Genomic DNA, 20,417 nt, shown 5'->3' with positions numbered 1-20,417 from the left:
ATATGGTGTTATTCAGAAGTACGGACTCTTGAAAATATAACTTCATTTTTATAATCATTGTTATTTAATGACGTTTATCAGTACTTTTCGATTAACGTTACGTCATACAATTACATAGTAGATTAAATTTTATCCTAAGTGTGGGAGAAAGAAAGAGCTACGGAACCACAGGGTGATCCGTTTGGGTATGGATAAAATAAAAGCACCGTAAAACATTTAATACTGAACTTTATTTGTTAAAACTTTGTGCATACAACAATGAAAGATGGGAGATTCCTCAGAGTTCAACATGACCCCCATTGCGCACCCTGCACAACTCATAACGGTGATGCAATTCAGCCCATGTCCGTTGTAACATAAGAGGCGTGATTTGTTGGAAAGCTTGAGTAATTTTTACTCTCAGATCATCAACATTCCTGGGTTTCTGTGAATAGATAATGTCTTTAACAAACCTCTACACGAAGAAGTCAGGAGGGGTTAGATTTGGGAGTTTGGAGACCAATCCAAGAGATAGCTACTTCTCGTACTGGGTTTTTCCTGCGACCTCCTGCATGTTTTTTTTTTAACACGAACTTGTTTTACAAATGTTCGATACCACAAACTTATGGAATCGTATTTAGGTATATTGACGAAATGTTCAACTTAGTGTTAATTGAATAAAAAATCTTGATTCGTGCACAAATGGAAGTAATTAATAAATACGCGGAGTATAAGACAGAAATAGTTAATTTAATATAGTCTAGTTTTAAATTACTTAACTGTGGTATTAATTTCCAAATGAATCTAATTCTCTGTTATCAGAATTTTAAAAGACTCTCTTCAAATTCTACAATTTAAAATACGTATTTTTTAAATAATTTTGAAAAACCAAATATTTGAATTATTATTATTATTAGTAAATGAAAAATTATTGTCTTAGTATTGACTGATTGTCCTCAAATTTGTAGAAACTCTTCTATTATTGGTATGGATCTTTGTGGTCACCCTCATTAGAGGGCTGTTAATGTTTTAATAAATCTTTCATCATCTATTTCATTACAATTTTATATCAAACAACTCGCTGGCGTCATATTGATGTGTGAATCGTTTCGACTATCAATTACAGTGTTGTCTCGAGACTAGGCTTCTACAATGAGGAAAAATATTATTATGAATGGTGTTACTGAGAAATTTTGTCTTGAAACACAAAAGTTTATAAAATTAAACAGAAAAATTATTTAAATAATTTCATACAGTATATAAAACCAAATATGAATATTTACATACGGAATACTAAATAAATTTTACAAGATATGAATTAATTAAGGAGAAGAAATTTAAATGAAGGGAATATAAAGACAGAGATGAAAATAAATACATCAATATTTATTTAAAATCCCAAGTTTTCTTACAATCCCGACCGTGCTCTCAATGACAATCACGAACGGCATAAACTTTCCACGCAATTGTAGGGATTCGGTGAATCCCCTGTTACTTTTTAATATATCAATATATTTTCAAAAAAATTCATTTTATTTTCCTCAGTTTTATTCGTTTGGTTTTTTTATCATCAAATAATGCAATAATTTAAGGCATATATTTACAAATCATAATACAGATGTTGGATAACTATATTCTAATTTTTAGTAATAATATTTTAGCAATGAAAATAAGCGTGAACTTAAGTATGTTAAGATGATTTAATATAAAAGTGAATTGGACGATTATTAGTGCGGTACTCAGTGTAAGTGCATTTGTTTCACTCCGTACACTCGTTGTGAGGTTTTTGTGTGCAGGACACCATTGGCGGTACAATACAGCTGCACTCGACGCACTTGTTGGAGATGCCCGACAGCTTGTCTCCGATGTTCAACTTCAGGTCCCCAAATTTGCACTTGAACTCTGAAACACACAGCATTCAGCACCATCATTCTACAGTATAGGCTACTCTTAATCGGGTAAACTGTTAGTCATGATATTAACTTTGTGGGAGGATTCCTTCAGTAAAGAGCAGTGGCGGCTCCTGCGTATTTCTTAAGAGGAGGAAAGAAGTTAACAGCACGAAATTATACCTTATTGAATAAAACAAGCTACAAATTAGCCTACATGCATACATTTAAGACCAGGTAGTGTTGGGGTTGGCCTTCCCTTCTGTATAGCAATAATCTGTTCTTGTAAACTGAGTTTCCTAAATTTTACAAAATATATTATGTTTTCATTTCCATTCATTATTGAGTAATTGCACAAATTAACAATTACAAGGAAATTCACAATCTCGCAGCATTTCTCGCACACACTACAGCATCACTCGTGTTGGAAGAGACTATAGCTACTAAACACGTAACCGGAACCGTTATACGGAAATGGGAATGGGAAATAATCTGAGGAAAGCGAGAACACTGCACCCAACCACGTGGTCTGTGTTGCCACATGTACATTTTACAAGATCAGTATCACATGCTTTTGAAGAATGTCAGGTCTTGTGGCTGTTGCCCTGTCTAGTAGACAATGAATGGAAGTGAATTTCAGGAGCCAAAAGACCTGCGATACTAGCGTAGAACTAACTACTTCCTCTTTGTTTTATATAAACCCAACTTTAACTTCCAAATATCCTTGAAAGATTCAAACCATGAAGGCCCACACCTGTGGAGTAACGGTCAGGGCGTCTGGCTGCGAAATCAGGTGGCCCGGGTTCGAATCCCGGTCGGGGCAAGTTACCTGGTTGAGGTTTTGTCCGGGGTTTTCCCTCAACCCAATACGAGCAAATGCTGGGTAACTTTAGGTGCTGGACCCCGCACTCATTTCACCGGCATTATCACTTTCATATCATTCAGACGCTAAATAACCTAGATGTTGAAACAGCGTCGTAAAATAACCCAATAATAATAATTCAAACCATGAATAGTAGCCTATATAAAGTGCAATGAATAATATTTATTTATAATTTTAAAAAAAGTTTATATGGTATCTTTCATAGCTTTGCGTTAAAACTCCTAGATGTATTATAGTCTGGTTGAATGCAAAATCGTTAGATGGCAGCGGTAGTGAGCTTGCTGCATGACTAGTCGGTTTCTATTTCTCGCCCATGCGCTGATTCAGAGGAGGATATCCTCCCTATCCGTTCATTTATTTGCTTTAAAAGTCTGCCTCTTTGTCTGGCCGCTAGTGCGCTGTTGTCTATGTGTGTTAACTGCAGTAAAGGATGAATGGATTGACTTTCCTCTACACAAACAATCTCACATCTTCCTCACAGTTTTCTAACAGCACATGAGCGCGCGTCGTTTAAAACTCGATCAACCTAGGTTTTCTTATAGCTGAGAACTTAAAAATTATCGAATCTTCCTCGAATTTCAAGGCACATATTTTACTTGGTATTTACTTTCAAAAGAAAAAAAAAATGTGAAGAGGACGTTCCTCCCTTCCCTCCCCCGAGGAACCGCCACTGGTAAAGAGCAACAAAAAGTCGAGAATCATTGAGAACGGAGGTCACGGGACGTATTTTAAAAAGGGAAATGCGATGTTCATGTAGATTGTTTTCAGTGTCGTAGGGAAAGAAACAAAGATAGTGTATGTTTAATTTTTCTGTTTTAAACGTCTAGAGAGAAGCTACAAGCAGTATTTTGCTTGAAACAATTAGAAACTCCATTTTTTAAATAATTAATCGGTAAAATTAGTTCTGGAAATTTACTTTCTTTTATGTCTTTCAACGTAATTTTTTGTTCACATTAATTCATTGTTTACATTTTTCGTTCTCTTCCCCAACACTCTAACGTACACACGAGCTGTAATATGTATCTGTTAACTCCAGGCAATAAGTTTTTACAGGATTGTCACAGTTCCATAGAATTTAAAATTGCATTTATTCGGATTAAATTTCTACAAGTTTATGGAAAAAAACTACACTTCGTTCAATAATTTATCAGAATTCACTGCTGTCTTAATTATGAGGATATTGGGAATTTAGTCGATAGTTATCGTAAAATAATTAGTACTAAATTATTTCATTAAAAATGTTTTTTATCACGAAACGTAAGCAAAAACGAGAAACATTGTATAGGTTGGCAATATTGTGATATGAATAATAATATGATAGTTCGTTTTGAGAGTTTATTGCAATTTTACTGAGCGAGAGGAAAATCGGGTTTTTGCGTCAACGTTTTAAGGGAATGTTCGTGGACAAGTTGCAGCACAAAACCGGTCCTTCTCTCGCTCAGTAAAATTGTAATAAATTCTCAAAAACAACTATCACAATATTACTCGTATCACAATATTACCAACCTTTACCCTCCAACGGTTCTTTTCGAAATATCTCTAAGATTAACACCTTGAAATTAATCACATTACTTACTATTCACTGTATATACTGTAATAAAATTGTGGGCCTCGTGCAATATGTGGTACGGTCAGAGATGGAAATTAAAAAATAAATAAAAAATATTATAAAGAAAAGACGAAAATGCACTATGAACATATGGATATAGAAGACCAGTACAAGCCATACGTTAAAAGCCGATTGAAGTATTTTCTACATGCATGTGAAAAATTCATTTTGTAAGTTTCTATGCGAAAAGTACTGATCGGTATCAGCATATCACACACACCACCCGTACCGAGGCATGAGAATAACAATTGAAGTAGGCCTATCCATGATTCGCTACGTGTCAAGAGAGGTTCAGTTTGTGGAGATTTGTCTATTGAACATGACTTCAAAATTGGACGGAGTTACGCAATAAGAGACCAAGCGCCAAAACCTGTTTCGAGATAATGGCCATTGAAATAAATCTGTTTTTTTTTTAATAAAACATTTTATGCAAGAAGTATTATAACATTCATACTATTAGGAAAAATAGCACTAATACCAAAAAAAGAGTAACCGATTTTTAATAAGAGGCTAGCAGTTCAATTAATATTTCAAAGCAAAATAAGTAATTGAATTTTATGCAATAAACGTATTTTTGCTTATAAATATCAGCAAAATTCAGATATCGCATTCTTGATTTTTTCGAGTAAAATTAGCGTGCCATCAATATATCTGTGCAAATATCTTATTTCCTTTTTTTTCAAATTGTCGGTTGGTCTATTAGTGCGCAACTCCGTCCAATTATTACATTACTTCTCTGTCATAGATGAATTTAGTTCCACCAAATGTATGAACAAGAGTTAAAATGATGTAACTGTACAACCTACACAATAAAATATGTTTGTTACAGTCTGTGTAAATGGCTTAATTATCTTATAGTTAAATTAATTTTTTCAACAATGATTTCATTGATAAGTTTATAACTTCGTTCACTGCCTCCAAGTTTCATAGCCATCAATTTTAAAATATAGCAACCACTTATAATTACCTGAGTTCTTTGATGACGCTTGTGTAGTAGGTAGAAAGGAATCACTTGCAGCAGCTATTAAAAGTAAAGAAAAACGATCAGTTAAAACTTTTAAAAGTGACATGATATCTACATTTCTGTAATCTTAAAAGTGTTTGTGCTTAGCCATTTTTAGGATGGGTCTACACTCCGATATAGAAAACATTCCCAGACTGTTTCTTACAGACCTGAAAGATGTGAGAAACACAGTGGTGTAATGTGTTGAAAGGTTTAATGGTACACGGTGTCTCATAAATTGATTTAGGCATCACGCACAACACGTATACGGGTGAACACAATGCTTTTCGTCGTTGAAATTCTTTAACTCTCAGCGCTTGTATTTTAGTTTAAGTAACGGTTGAAAACAGTTCACATAACAAATAGACATAGGTTCGATGAACTGACTTAAAATGTTAATTCATACGATGCGTCTGAGTACAGAAGCAACATTTATAATACTAGGACTGCGAAGGTAAAAAGACAGGAAGGAGCAATTCAAACAAATATATACTTGAAATCGGTGCGACGGGTATGACGTCAAACTACACCTTATATGCCCCATAATCCCCCGCGAAATACCGCCAATCGCTAAAGATTCAATTGCTACTATCGAATTCGGTCATAAGTAAAGGGTTTAGAATGGATGTGGAGGTAACAGGAGTATTAGTAGATTATTATATCAATGTACATTTCACTGTATATTTATTAAAAGGGTTAGGCTTATGGTTGTGACATGGACAGAAAATTTCATTTCCACATTCTTTCTTTTATCAAGAAGGATATTGGCATTCCTTCACATGTTAAAGCATAGGGGGACATATCAACGAACATATTCTACAGCTGAGCCGAACAGAATATTAGCTTACTAAATACTTAATATAAAATAACTCCTGGTGAACTTGACTACACTTTTGAAATATTCACAACACGAAACAATTTTTAATAGTAATAATATGAACAAAACAGCTCATAAACACACCGGAAAAAGAGATGAACTATGAGTAATTATTTAACGGTCATACTAGTAACTTACACCTTTTTGGTTCCACCGTTTCAAGCTTATAGCTCAGGTAACAATTGTTGTTAGAAAAATTCGCTCCGGCGCCGGGGAACGAACCCGGGTCCTTGGTTTTACGTACCAAGCGCTCTAACCACTGAGCTACGCCGAATTTCATTCCAAAGCACAGGATCGAATCCCTCTCCTGTAGTGTTTTTCCCTGTATGGCCTTACTCCATGTTCGACATATAACTTACGTTTATATATATTAAGTCAACTGCGATTATACAAGGAGCGCACTCAATTGCGTGACTTGTGGCCGGGATTCCACAGTATATGCACTGTTGCGCGAAAAATCTACGTAAAGATTAATTTTTGGCCCTACAGAATTTATTAGTTATGGCAACAATTGTTATTCGCTCCGTACCAATATTTAATTCTTTGAGATTATAATTTTCTCGGAATTTTTCGCCTCTAACAGATTTAATTTTGTGAATTTCTTTTGAAAAATATGAGTTTTGCTTTTGGCATCAAAAAACTGTATGATTCAGAGAAATACTCCGTAAATTTTCATGCAGGCAGGATCCTTCAATCAGTTGTTCCGGCTGACATTTAATTAAACGTGGCTATTTAAACTTTTAAACTCAATTTCCTCCAATATTTTCTTACATATTGCTTTATTAAAAATGCTACTCCTTCTCCAATTTTGTACCATATACATGATGTTTCTTGTGTCTTCTTAAAGTTATGCTTAAGAAAAAAGAAAACGTTCTATAAGGATTTTCTTTAAATATCAAGAATTTTGAGAAAAAAATATTTTTCTGGTGGACATCACAATTTTTACCTACTTTTATATTTGACTACATAAAATACTTTTTCTTAGCACTTGTAGAATAATCTGAAAAAAAAGTAGGGTAAAGTTGCCTATTTCCGTGATACTCCTAATCCCGTGATAACTTTTTTAAATTGAATGTCAGTCAAAGCTTTGCCGTTCGACCATAGCGCCAGACATCTTTCTCGACAGATTCTATCTTTCGCCTACTTTTGAGACATCGGTGAACTTCCTAGCAAGATACCCAATCCCGTGACATTCAGTGAAAAACACGTATCACGGAATTAGGCAACTTTACCATAATTAGCAAGGTATATTTCCGGGAGTTCGAAAGACATGTGGAGCAGATTGCGGGCAAAAATTGTGAAATTTGTAGCAAGAATAATAGTTTTCAAAATACAATTTCAAATTTACAAAACTGTTCATAATTCATACAATTTTGGACCAAATGAGATGCAATTTTGTAAAGAGGCTTTTGTATGCAGCAGGATAAGTGTACAAATTTTTAAACGGTTAAGGAAATTCAAGTTTCACCTTGGTGTGTCCTTAACATTCGTAAATGCACAACAGTTGTATACTTACGGCAACGCCAGTCAATGGGACAGCAGCCTTTAGTTCCGTAGTAAATGGGAGTGCAGCCGTCACTGAGTTGTCTGCTGTAGTGAAGCTCGATTCCACATGATATCTCCTGACACCAAGGTCCATCCAACGTTCCTGTGAGTGTTTCATGCAATATTTAAAGATTGTCATCATCATTGTTGCTGTTATCATCATTAACATTATTCATAATTACCATCACCATCATATATCTCTTTATTCTGAGCATGATTGAATAAATTCCTAAAGTTTTATTTCCTTGTTTGCAATTAAACACATGCCAGAAATTTAACTTAATCATAGCGGAAGGCATGACACTCATGATTTGATGATTTCCAACTATATTTCTTAAGATTTTCCCCACATACCTCTGATTAAGAATATTTAACTAAATTCATACAGTAATATATAAGATAACTAAGAAGAAAGATTAATTCTATAATTGTAAACTAAAAAAGTGGATGTAAAGGTCATGTTGAGTTCAGATAAGTTTGTGAAATAATATGATATAAATTAGTTTTTTTACTTTTCAGTCAATCACTTGTCATGTTAAGATGGCAGAAATGGATTCTGTTACATAAAGATAAAATGTTAATATACGTCACGAATATTTTTGACTTACTTTCAAGTCATCTTCAGGTGATAGTTTTCTAACAAACAAACATTTGAACTAGGTGAAAATATTATTTAAACACATTTATAAAACATTAGTAAATAGTCTAACCATGCATACTTTACATAAAATGGTTGAATGGCGTACGTACATAGTCTTAAAATTAAAATTGACATACAGATAGAAAGCCTTCCAGTGAACATAATTATAATACAATATATTGAGAGGCATGCGGTATGCCTGAATTATGAAATTAAAGTCGTTTAAAATTATTATACAGTATATAAAACTGAAGACTAGGCTTGTTCTTTATGACGTTCAATGTACTGGAAGACTGTATGAAGTGGCTGTAAAAGAAAATCTCAATCTATTCGCCGTGGTGAGAGGCATAGACCGAGATTTTAATGAATTGAATATTAATTGCTACTTTGCGCTGTATTTTACAGAATGTTTACTTCAACTCTCATTATCCATTTTTGACTTACATTACTTCTGATCTGAACGGCTCATATGATGTGTATATAGAGCAACATTTCATGTTATTTGATTAGATGGATTGTCGATTTAACACAGTCTCATTTAGTAGAGAAATATATAAATTAGGAACCCGTACAAAACAAAATAATGTATCTATAACAAAAATTTTGCAACAATTGTGTGAAACTGCCAATCAAATTTGATCATTAGCTATGTCTGTGTATTGTATAATACTCCAATAGATGGACAGTTTAGTAAAAAATTGTGGGCAGAAAAAATTCGTATAATTCAATGGCTGGAATAGCGAGTGTGTGAAACTGCCAATCAGATTTGATCATTAGCTATGTCTGTGTATTGTATAATACTCCAATAGATGGACAGTTTAGTAAAAAATTGTGGGCAGAAACAATTCGAATAATTCAAGGGCTGGAATAGCGAGTGTGTGTGAAACTGCCAATCAGGTTTGATCACTGTGCCCGTGTATTGTATAATACTCCAATAGATGGACAGTTTAGTAAAAAAATTGTGGGCAGAAAAAATTCGTATAATTCAATGGCTGGAATAGCGAGTGTGTGAAACTGCCAATCAGATTTGATCACTGTGCCCGTGTATTGTATAATACTCCAATAGATGGAAAGCTTAGTAAAAAATTGTGGGCAGAAACAATTCGTATAATCAAGGGCTGGAATAGCGAGTGTGTGTGAAACTGCCAATCAGGTTTGATCAGTGTGCCCGTGTATTGTATAATACTCCAATAGATGGACAGTTTAGTAAAAAATTGTGGGCAGAAACAATTCGTATAATTCAAGGGCTGGAATAGCGAGCGTGTGAAACTGCCAATCAGGTTTGATCAGTGTGCCCGTGTATTGTATAATACTCCAATAGATGGACAGTTTAGTAAAAAATTGTGGGCAGAAACAATTCGTATAATTCAAGGGCTGGAATAGCGAGTGTGTGTGAAACTGTCAATCAGGTTTGATCACTGTGCCCGTGTATTGTATAATACTCCAATAGATGGACAGTTTAGTAAAAAATTGTGGGCAGAAACAATTCGTATAATTCAATGGCTGGAATAGCGAGTGTGTGTGAAACTGCCAATCAGGTTTGATCACTGTGCCCGTGTATTGTATAATACTCCAATAGATGGACAGTTTAGTAAAAAATTGTGGGCAGAAACAATTCGTATAATTCAAGGGCTGGAATAGCGAGTGTGTGTGAAACTGCCAATCAGGTTTGATCACTGTGCCCGTGTATTGTATAATACTCCAATAGATGGACAGTTTAGTAAAAAATTGTGGGCAGAAACAATTCGTATAATTCAATGGCTGGAATAGCGAGTGTGTGTCAAACTGCCAATCAGGTTTGATCACTGTGCCCGTGTATTGTATAATACTCCAATAGATGGACAGTTTAGTAAAAAATTGTGGGCAGAAACAATTCGTATAATTCAAGGGCTGGAATAGCGAGTGTGTGTCAAACTGCCAATCAGGTTTGATCACTGTGCCCGTGTATTGTATAATACTCCAATAGATGGACAGTTTAGTAAAAAATTGTGGGCAGAAACAATTCGTATAATTCAATGGCTGGAATAGCGAGCGTGTGAAACTGCCAATCAGATTTGATCACTATGCCCGTGTATTGTATAATACTCCAATAAATGGACAGTCAGATTTGATCACTGTGTCATGTGTTGTATAAGAGTGAACTCAACAAATTGTTACCGTTACCATTGAATCCATTCTGACAGATGCATTTCTTGCAGGGTGCGTCTTCTGGGTAGATGACTTGACCTTCTTTATATGTATTTCCGTCGTACTGACATTCGAAGAGTTTTGGTGTTTGCTGCTTTTCCGTTGCGTTGGAGTCTGAAATCAAAGAATTAGTATTAAAAGTAACTAGTACACTTTTACTACGTCATATTACTTTTGACCAATAAAACGGTACGAGAGGTCGTGTTTCAACCAATCATGACTGTTTATCGCTACAATTTTATCACTTTCCTAGCATTTGTTTGTTTTTATCACCTTCCTAGCATTTGTTTCTTTGTTTATCAACTTGTTGCTCATTTTGAGCATCTGTTGTAAAGTTTGGTTAGTAATAGTTATTTATTTAGTTTTATGGTCTACTCAACATGATTTTATATACTTATTTATCTCAAGTTTGAAATCCACGAAATAAGTTTAATACATAGTTAAAAGATATGAAACGGGTGAATGGGGAAAGTTTCTACACATTCATACGTAACATTTAATGGAGATTCGGAATATGTAAATTTTAATGTAGGATTCCATTTAAAAAATTAAATTTTACTGTCACACCATATATGTCTGAATAACTAACTTTTTTCGAACACTGGTATCATTTATATATAACACTTTTTTGTAAAATTAAAACTTAAGAATTTATGAGTAATATTCCATACTTTTTGAACACTCTGTATATTACACATAAACCTGCCCACACAATCTGTGAAGTGACAAAGAAAAAAACAAGCCTTCTGTGGATGTAGCGTCATAGATGGTTGGTTCAAAAAGTAGTCAGGACGCGAAAGGAATTACGTGGGAGAACTGTATTGTTATGAATATTTTATTAATACTGAGAATTTACTTCCCAAATGAGGTTAATCTCACAAATTTATTTCATTTTAGTTTACTGTACTCCAACCAGGAGAAAGTCTCAGGGGAATGAGACGCAGCGGGGCAATGCTGTGAATGAATGTTGATGTCATAAGATGTCATAAGGTCACACACGTGGGTACTCGTATCTGTATTGGCTAACTCTCAAAGCACAAACGACAACACTTATACTACCCTAGTTACAAAATTAGATCACGGTTAATTTCCTGGTCTTTTAATCCCTCCATACAGGAAATAACATTATGCAGGAGAGCGCATGTTTTTTAAACTGACGTTATAACGGTAATATTATCTATCTACTTCGCTCCAATAGATGACGCAATAGTAAGCATATTCTTTTCACGGTTAATCTCCTGGTCTGAGAACAGTAGTTTATTAGTATATACACCTATGTATAGTAAAATTTGGTTCTTCGTAAAATACGTACCTTTAGTAATAAAATAATAACTTGATAGAAGAACAAAATGGCACATAGGGGAGAGTCGGGTAATATCGGACAGTGCGTTTCTTTCATTTACCACCATATGGTAATACATGAATGACATGGTTACGTTTCTCTATGCGACATCACAGAAACGTAACCATGTCAATCAGGATCTATCATCGTGTGGTAGACGAAAGAAGCTCACTGTCCGATATTACCCGATGTCCGATACCACCCGACTCTCCCCTATATTTTAATTACCGGTATATATGAAATCCTTTTTAGATGAATAAACCCACTCTTTATGAATGAAGTGACGTTTTACTTTTATGTAAGTATTATATCTACTGCTTCGGAGTACTGGTCAGCGTGTCTGTCTGCGAAACTAGAGGGCCCGAGATTGAATCGTGGTTGAGACAAGTTGCCTGGTTCTTTCGGAATTTTCCTTCAACCCATTAAAAGTAAATGCTGGTAACTTTCGGCGTTAGATCCTGGGTTCATTTTGCCATCATCTTCCCCCCTCACTTTCATCCATGCTGTCTACGTCCATACTCCTATGTCTTCCTTCATACGAGGCTAACAGAATCTGACCTAATAGGTGCCCCAACCTCAGAACAGGATACATATTATGGATACATACACGCAAAAAATAGGGGGAGTCTCAAATGACTTCATGTCAATATGCGATGAATTAGGAAAAAATATTTTAACGAAGTTTTAGTGATTTTTAAAATCACTTTGAAAAATTCAATGTAATAATATCTGCTTATGATTTGACCTCTTCCTTCTAAAGCAGGTCAGATCTAGATGAAGGTTAAATCCGATTTATGCAGGTCCCCGATACGTTAATGTAAATTAAGAAGCAGGCTGCCTTATCTAATGTTTATTTATTTTACTTTCTCATTACGCGACATATTATTACAAAGTGTTGTGATGCTGTAAAAATTGATTTAGATGTTCTATCTGAAATACACGTTTTTATGATCAGGGTAACCTGAAAAATATACATTGTGAAGTAGGCTATTTCTGCTGAAACTTAATGGGTGTATTGGAAAATAGCACAGAATTGAAACTTACTCAAAATCGGCTATAATGATGTTCTTGTAGCTTTAAAATATAACCGAAACGTTACAAGTAACTTAATCGAAAGTATAAGCAAGCAGTGCAGAAAATTCTGAGTACGGTAATTTACATAAACAGTCCTTAAGTGTAGCCTCTTGCATGTCTGAAAAGGCGCGTATATTTTTTAAATATTGTAAATCCTTGTTGAGGTAAGCTACTACCCTTGCTCTTGCTTAACGTTCTGCGTTATAGTGAATGTACATTTTTATTTACTCGCCTCTTTCTAAACGCATTTATTAACTTCCCTGACCCATCGGTTAGCTTAAGATTCAAAGTTGGGACGGGAATTGCTATTGTTTATTGTGCATATCGTAAGGTAGAAATTAAAGCATGAAAATAACTACACACCAGATCCTATTATATGTGAAAAAAGAGGGGGATCTCTGAGAACTCGGCTTGAATAGTTTTATTATTATTATTATTATTATTATTATTATTATTATTATTATTACATAGGACAGACAGGAAGATCCTTTCACACAAGATATAATGAACATATTAAAGCTATAACCAAACCCTACATCACATCAAATTATGCAGATCACATTATCAACAATAATCATGACTACAATAATATAGAAACAGATATGGAAATTTTACACATCACACCAAAAAGTTTACAGTTAAACATCCTAGAACAGTACGAAATATATAAGAATACAATAGCATACCCACAATATATACTTAACACACAACTGCAGTTCGATACGCACACGTTATTTGACGTCATAATACATCATAACATACAAACAGCCAACCCCCACCAATAGGAGCAACACACCCCCACCCCTACCATCGACAACTGCACATCGCAGAGTCAAGATCACCATTGGTTCAAGAGACACTGAGGACGACGACACATAGCGTCGAAACGGGCCGTCTGTCGAAGGTATACACCTTTTTTTAACAATTTTAACACTTTTAACGTATGACAAAGTAAATTTTATGTTATTATTATTATTATTATTATTATTATTATTATTATTATTATTATTACTATTATTGTTCTTGTTTAGTCAACTGTCCGAAGACAGGTCTGAACCTCACAAGTGATACCAAGAAGGCACCACTTGAAAGGCAATTAGGCCAGGAGATAATGGGGTAGGATGGCCAGGTCTTTTCCCCCTCCATTGCATACATCGTCGACTAGCTACGTATTACACTAGTCAGACTTCAGATGCATACAAACAATTGTTCTTCCTCTGACACGTATCATCAAGTGAGATGTACTGCCTGATAATAGATGTACTGTACATATCAGCCAGAACCTCAGAGAAATTATTATTATTATTATTATTATTATTATTATTATTATTATTATTATTATTATTATTATTATTATTATTCTGGGATTCTTTTCAGAGAGCCCTTTATGTTTTTCTGGTAGTTTACATATACATTACACAAAACATTGTACAATATCAAATTTTACAAATTAAAGTGATTTAAAGAATAAGTTAATGAATAAAAAGTTGTAATTCTTTAATATAATACTTATTTTAAAACAAGTTTATTACTGGGTATGTGTGGTCAACGTTGAAACTTTGCAGGTAATCTATCAAAACAAATTATTAATCTCTTGCATCTCAATATTGAAGATTCGAATAATTCATACTTCACTGCCTATAGCTCTTTCTTCTTGTACTGAACGTTAATGGTCGAGTTTATTCTAATCCTTCCGAGGTCGACAATCAATGAATGCTTTTTGTGAGTAATCCAGAAAACGCAAGTTTATTTCATCTGGAAGCATATTTAAATACGTCTTTTTTCATTTACGTATGTCTTTTGAATATTAGTTCAAGAAGAAAAACTATAAGTAATCACACGATAAATGAACTGAGTTGTTGTGCAAAACATAAAATGAGAAATTATGTGCATTTCCGTGACCTTTTTACAACTTTGTGTGCTCTTATTAACATTAACCCTATAGTATGTGAGGAGAATATTTTCGTAGTAGGCTTACTGTACTTACTGCAGTGAGTGTTGACAGAGCAGCACTTGTCCAACTTGTACTGGCGGAAGCAGTTGGGGTCTGAGAGAGGCCCTTGGAACAGTTCGGGACATTCCACGTCTGCGCATATCACCTGTGCCCTGCAACATACAATTCAAGACAGTCGATTCCGTATTGCTTCTGTAATCACAGTAAGCTCCCTTGTTTTCATTCACATTTCGCTAATTAGCGGAACACATGTCGATGGATAGTTTCTTTCCTTAAATCAGTGGTCTACGGACCCCCGGGAGCCCGAAAATTATTAGTTAGGGGTTCGCAAGTGAGTTTTCAAATTAAAATTTGATTTATGTCATTTTGAAAATTATGATAAAATACCATGGAATCCCAGCAATAAATGTATCTTAATTTTAATTTAAAAAGTCGTAACTATTCCACTAATAACAAAGGTAATTTGTGTAAAGTTAATTTATTAACTTCAGTTTACAATAATTTGCAAATTGAAATAATAATATAACATATTACTTACCTTCTACTCAGCAAAGGTAGAAAGTTGTGTTAAGGGGCCCGGCAAAATGTACATTATAAGAGGTCCTCGCTGTCTCAAATCAATACTGGTAGTTACTGAGGTGAAAGTTTAAATGTTTGTGTACTGAAAAGATGCCATCAACAGTGAGCCAAGGCCATTAGTCATCGTTAGGTACGAGTATCAGCTGCCCGAATCTCTGCTCCAGCTAACGGTGGTGGCGTATGACCACTGCCGTCGTGATCTAATACGATCACGATGGCAGTGCGTATGACACTACAAAAACGGGGAAACCTTCCAGTAAACGTGTGAGAAGTATGTGCTTAGTTTTAGCAGACAGTGGCACGGTTGCTAATTTACCATACATTGAAAGGAAAGAAAGGAAGAAAATTACAATGGGAAAAATTTGTTTCTCATTTCTCGCTGAAATCGTCCTTTTTCTACAAAATGAACGACAGAATAAACGTTGAAATCAGTTCAAGACTGTGAGTTAATATATTATTCGACGAGCCTATAATCCTAATAATTAAGGTGCGAGCATGTTTATGAAACAAGCGTAAGCGAGTTTCATAATTTTCATACGAGCGTCTAACATTATAGGCAAGATGTATACGACTGTTTTTGCTCGACCATGATTATATGTCAAAGTTTTGAGTTTTTACAAATATCTTACCTTGTTACTTTACTGATAATGAAATGGTGACCATGAGTGTCTTTTCAGCGTGTTCCCGAGTAATGAAACAGATGGCAGGCGTGTACGCCGTGTTTATTGATTTTTTGCAGGGCTTTGGTTTGACGATTTTAACCTCAAAGCAACACACATTAAAACACAGGAAATTAACTAAATTTATTGGAATATTAAAATTAATATGAACAGAATTTAGTATATTTGAAATGAATGTTGTTGATTATGCAGTTTGTGCCTGTCTTTTCAAGTTGATCTGGCATGCTCAATCAAAGGTCCCGAGTTCGATACCCGGTTCTGGAACAATTTTTTCCTTGAAATTCTGTGGTGTTTGGGTAAAGGGAGATAAGTCATAAAAATGAGTTCGGAGATAAATGAAAATTAAATTTGGAACCTTTATTGCAAATAATTTTCTACACAAATAAAACACATCAACTGCTAGAATTCTTTGATTTTTGCACACCCACTTGTATAATTGAATTTGTGTGTTCATCTGGGGAACAAAATTCCACCTGCACAAAAAATGACTTATATCCCTTTACCCGAACACCACAGAATAATTTATGTTATGTTATGTTATGTTATGTTATGTTATGGCCACGGGCATAGCTTGTCGGCTAAGGTGCTTGCCTGCCGATCCAAAGTTGCACTCGGGCGCGGGTCCGATTCCCGCTTGGACTGTTTATCTGATTGAGTTTTTCCTAGGTTTTTCTCAACCGTAAGGCGAATGTCAGGTAATTGGCGTCATCTCGCTAAATACCATCTCGCTATCATCAATTCCATCGACGCTAAATAATCTAGTAATTGATACAGCGTCGTAAAATAACCAACTAAAAAAATGTTGTATTAAGTTACGTTACGTTAAGTTATGTATGTATTTATGTATGTGTAGTTCAGGCGGAAAAGCTCGAATTTATCAGTGATAGGTTATCATATTTAGGGCTAAAGGGTAGATGGTGCGATATCGTAGTTATAAACGCTCATGCCCCTACAGAAGAGAAAGACGACCACACAGAACTGCACGCATTGTATTCTTCACCTGACATAATTAAGAACATTAAATCCAGACGTTTGAGATGGGCAGGGCATGTAGCACGTATGGGCGAATCTAGAAATGCATATAGAGTGTTAGTAGTTGGGAGGCCGGGGGGGAAAAGACCTTTAGGGAGACCGAGACGTAGGTGGGAGGATAATATTAAAATGGATTTGAGGGAGGTGGGATACGATGATAGAGACTGGATTAATCTTGCTCAGGGTAGAGACCAATGGCGGACTTATGTGAAGTCGGGAATGAACCTCCGGTTTCCTTAAAAGCCAGTAAGTAAGTAAGTAGCTCAGGCGGTAGCGCGTTTACCTATTGATCTGAGGTTGCATTCGACGTGGGTTTTAATCCCGCTTGGACTGATTATTATCTGGTTGTTTTCTTTCAACTGTAAGGCGAATATCAGGTATTCCGATGGCGATTGCTTTTACTCATCTCGAAAAATACAATTTTGGTATCACCAATTCCATCGACACTAGACAACCTAGTAGTTCATACAGCGTCATTAAATAAGCAAAAAAGAAACACATGCACGCTATGTACGAGTAGAGTAATCAATTTTACTCACCGACCGGTAATGTTGGTGCACCTGCATGCAACCGTGCAGGCATTAGTTGGATCGAAAGCCAGTTCAGTGTTGACATCGTATGCGACTCCGTTGTGATAGCATTTGTGAGCATCTCTGCCGGATAAAGAAGCTGAAAATTTCAATTCATACAAAATTAAATTAGTTTTAACAGTGAATATTACGCTCTTCATCTTCTGTTAGATTTTGTATCACTATTGTAACTACATTGGTAATGATATTTTAAAACAAATGACAAAAATGCTGCTTTATACGAGAACTGGAGCATAACTCAACAAAACTATTTTTTGTGAAAATGCGGGAGCAGTTCCAAATTATGAAATACGCAAATGAAAGGACAGGGTATGTGTGCTAATAGGGTAGAGTAGGGTAGGGATCAAACATCCACAAATGACACAGCATCATGCTACTCGTGTTTGTCACGATTGTTGGAATAGCATTACAGCACACATACCCACCTTAAAAACCCAACGGTCACATTCATTTCGCACGGCGGTCGACTCACAACTGTATTACACATTACGCGTAACCATATTACACTGCCATCCCCGTAGTGATGTGTCCACATATTCTTACTATGAATGCAAAGCACTACTGTCGACTTACGAGTGAATTCACATTGCTCTCTGTGTGATAACTAGAGTTCTGTGCGACCATGGACTTTTAACATTGTTAATCCAGATTCGTGTCTTTCACAAATTTTAATGGTCTTGGGACAGTCTTTAGAACTTTTACAACAATGCTAATATCTGATTTCTACTTTCTTGTTTTCGAGGCCACTACAGTGTTACACTTTTGCAGACGCATATGTAAATTCGAAGCAGGAAACTTGAGGAAATGTCTGCTTTTAATTTCGCCTGCAGCCTGCAGCTCTAATTCAGGAACAAAATTTTCTTATGCGCTGAAAATGTACGATATGGGATATCCTGTATTGCTCCCTCCCGAAGGAAGGCATGCCAAGGAAGTTTAGTAGTAATTAAAAGTCCATTGCTGCCATAGAGTTTCAAGTCTAATGGCATATTAGGCATCTCATATATAGCATTTCTCACTCTTCAGTCTATATAATGAAATCATTTTAATTTTAATATAAAATAGTTAAAACTGAAGAGTTTTAAAATTTTAAATTGCAAGAAGTAAACTTTCACTTACTGCAGTCAAACCTCGTAGGACAACAAGAATTGTCTTCATGTATCGGAGTACATCCAATTTCTGTGTAATGTTTTGGTACAACACAATCCTGGGGCCTGCATACGTCTGAAACAAATAATAATAATAATAATAATAATAATAATAATAATAATAGGTGCAGTAATAATTGTAATAACAATAAAAACAATGATAATAATGATGATTATTATTAATGTTTCACTTAATCTCTATTACCCGACCATTCTGCTTGCGGAACGGCAGTTGCTTGTACTAATACACAGCGCGCCGCTGTTACGTCACCTGTGCAGTACGATAGCTCTCTTATTCTAGGCATAGACTATGTCTTTCCCAAAGAGTAACAACATAAGATGTCTTCTCCGGTGAGTGAGTGGTCAGACCTTCAGCCTGTCACGCAGGCGGTCTGGATTCGAGTCCCGGTTGCGACTGGGATTTTTCAATGAAAAATTCATTGGTTTAGTAACACTTGTGGCGGACAAGGTCGCATTTGGGGGTTTTCTCGGGGTTCTCCCGTTTACCTATACAGGGTGTTTAAAAAATACTGGGCATAATTTCAGGTATTTCCCACATGTAGACAATCAAAATAGTTCATTACAACATGTGCTTCATTTCCGACTTATGGCCTCACAACATTGAAATTCACCGGAACGTTTTTCTTTCCGCAGGTCGTTGTCATTACACAAGATGTTCAAAATGTCCACCTCCTGCTTGAATACAGACCTCACATCGATGTCTCATTGACCTGCGAACACGATCCCAAACTCCAGGAGTATTGCGTATGTCCTCAGAACATGCCACAATTCTATTCCGAAGAGTTTACAAATCAGGCACCGGAGACGAATAAACCAATGATTTTAAATGGCCCCACAAGTAGAAATCGAGAGGGTCCAGATCAGGTGAGCGTGGAGGCCAAGCAATTGGGCCACCTCTACCTATCCATCGATCAGGAAACCTTCGATCCAAGTACCGGCGAGCTGTACGACTGAAGTGTGCAGGAGCGCCATCATGCAAGAAGTGAATGTGTTGACGATTGATCAGTGGAGTGTCTTCTAAAACATGAGTTAGGTATGGTGTTTTCCAGGAAGTTTGTGTACGCCGGCCTGTAAGTCTGTTTACAAGTACATGGGGTCCAACTAATCGATCACCAATGATACCGGCTCACATGTTGAGGGAGAACCGCACCTGATGATGAGATGGAACAATTGCACGTGGGTTTTCATACGCCCATACATGCTGATTGTGGAAATTTGTTATGCCATCTCGTGTGAACTGTGCTTCATCTGTAAATAATACTAAGGCAGGAAAGTTCGGATTTACACCACACTGCTGCAAGAACCACTGACAGAACCTAACTCGTGCAGGGTAATCTGCTGGTGACAGTGCCTGTACACGTTGCAAATGATAAGGATACAATTGATAG

General features: G+C 35.7%; 1 protein-coding gene across 1 annotated transcript in view; it reads right to left on the bottom strand.

Moving 5' to 3' along the window:
* Positions 1 to 211: 211 nt before the first annotated feature.
* The window catches only part of LOC138712358 (kielin/chordin-like protein), a 46,861-nt gene continuing 26,655 nt past the window's right edge, over positions 212 to 20,417 (bottom strand). The window contains exons 2-8 of the mRNA XM_069844024.1: positions 18,980 to 19,084; positions 17,813 to 17,942; positions 15,016 to 15,134; positions 10,589 to 10,726; positions 7,757 to 7,888; positions 5,328 to 5,381; positions 212 to 1,881 (exon numbers count right to left, since the gene is read on the bottom strand). Coding sequence (XP_069700125.1) covers positions 1,739 to 1,881; positions 5,328 to 5,381; positions 7,757 to 7,888; positions 10,589 to 10,726; positions 15,016 to 15,134; positions 17,813 to 17,942; positions 18,980 to 19,084 — 821 coding nt within the window. The 3' untranslated portion in view covers positions 212 to 1,738. The remainder of the gene's footprint in view (positions 1,882 to 5,327; positions 5,382 to 7,756; positions 7,889 to 10,588; positions 10,727 to 15,015; positions 15,135 to 17,812; positions 17,943 to 18,979; positions 19,085 to 20,417) is intronic.

This window comes from Periplaneta americana, chromosome 13 (genome assembly GCF_040183065.1).
Source record: "Periplaneta americana isolate PAMFEO1 chromosome 13, P.americana_PAMFEO1_priV1, whole genome shotgun sequence".
Taxonomy (NCBI): domain Eukaryota; kingdom Metazoa; phylum Arthropoda; class Insecta; order Blattodea; family Blattidae; genus Periplaneta; species Periplaneta americana.
The sequence above is the reverse complement of the archived record's forward strand: the minus strand, read 5'-3'. Positions and strand labels throughout refer to the sequence as shown.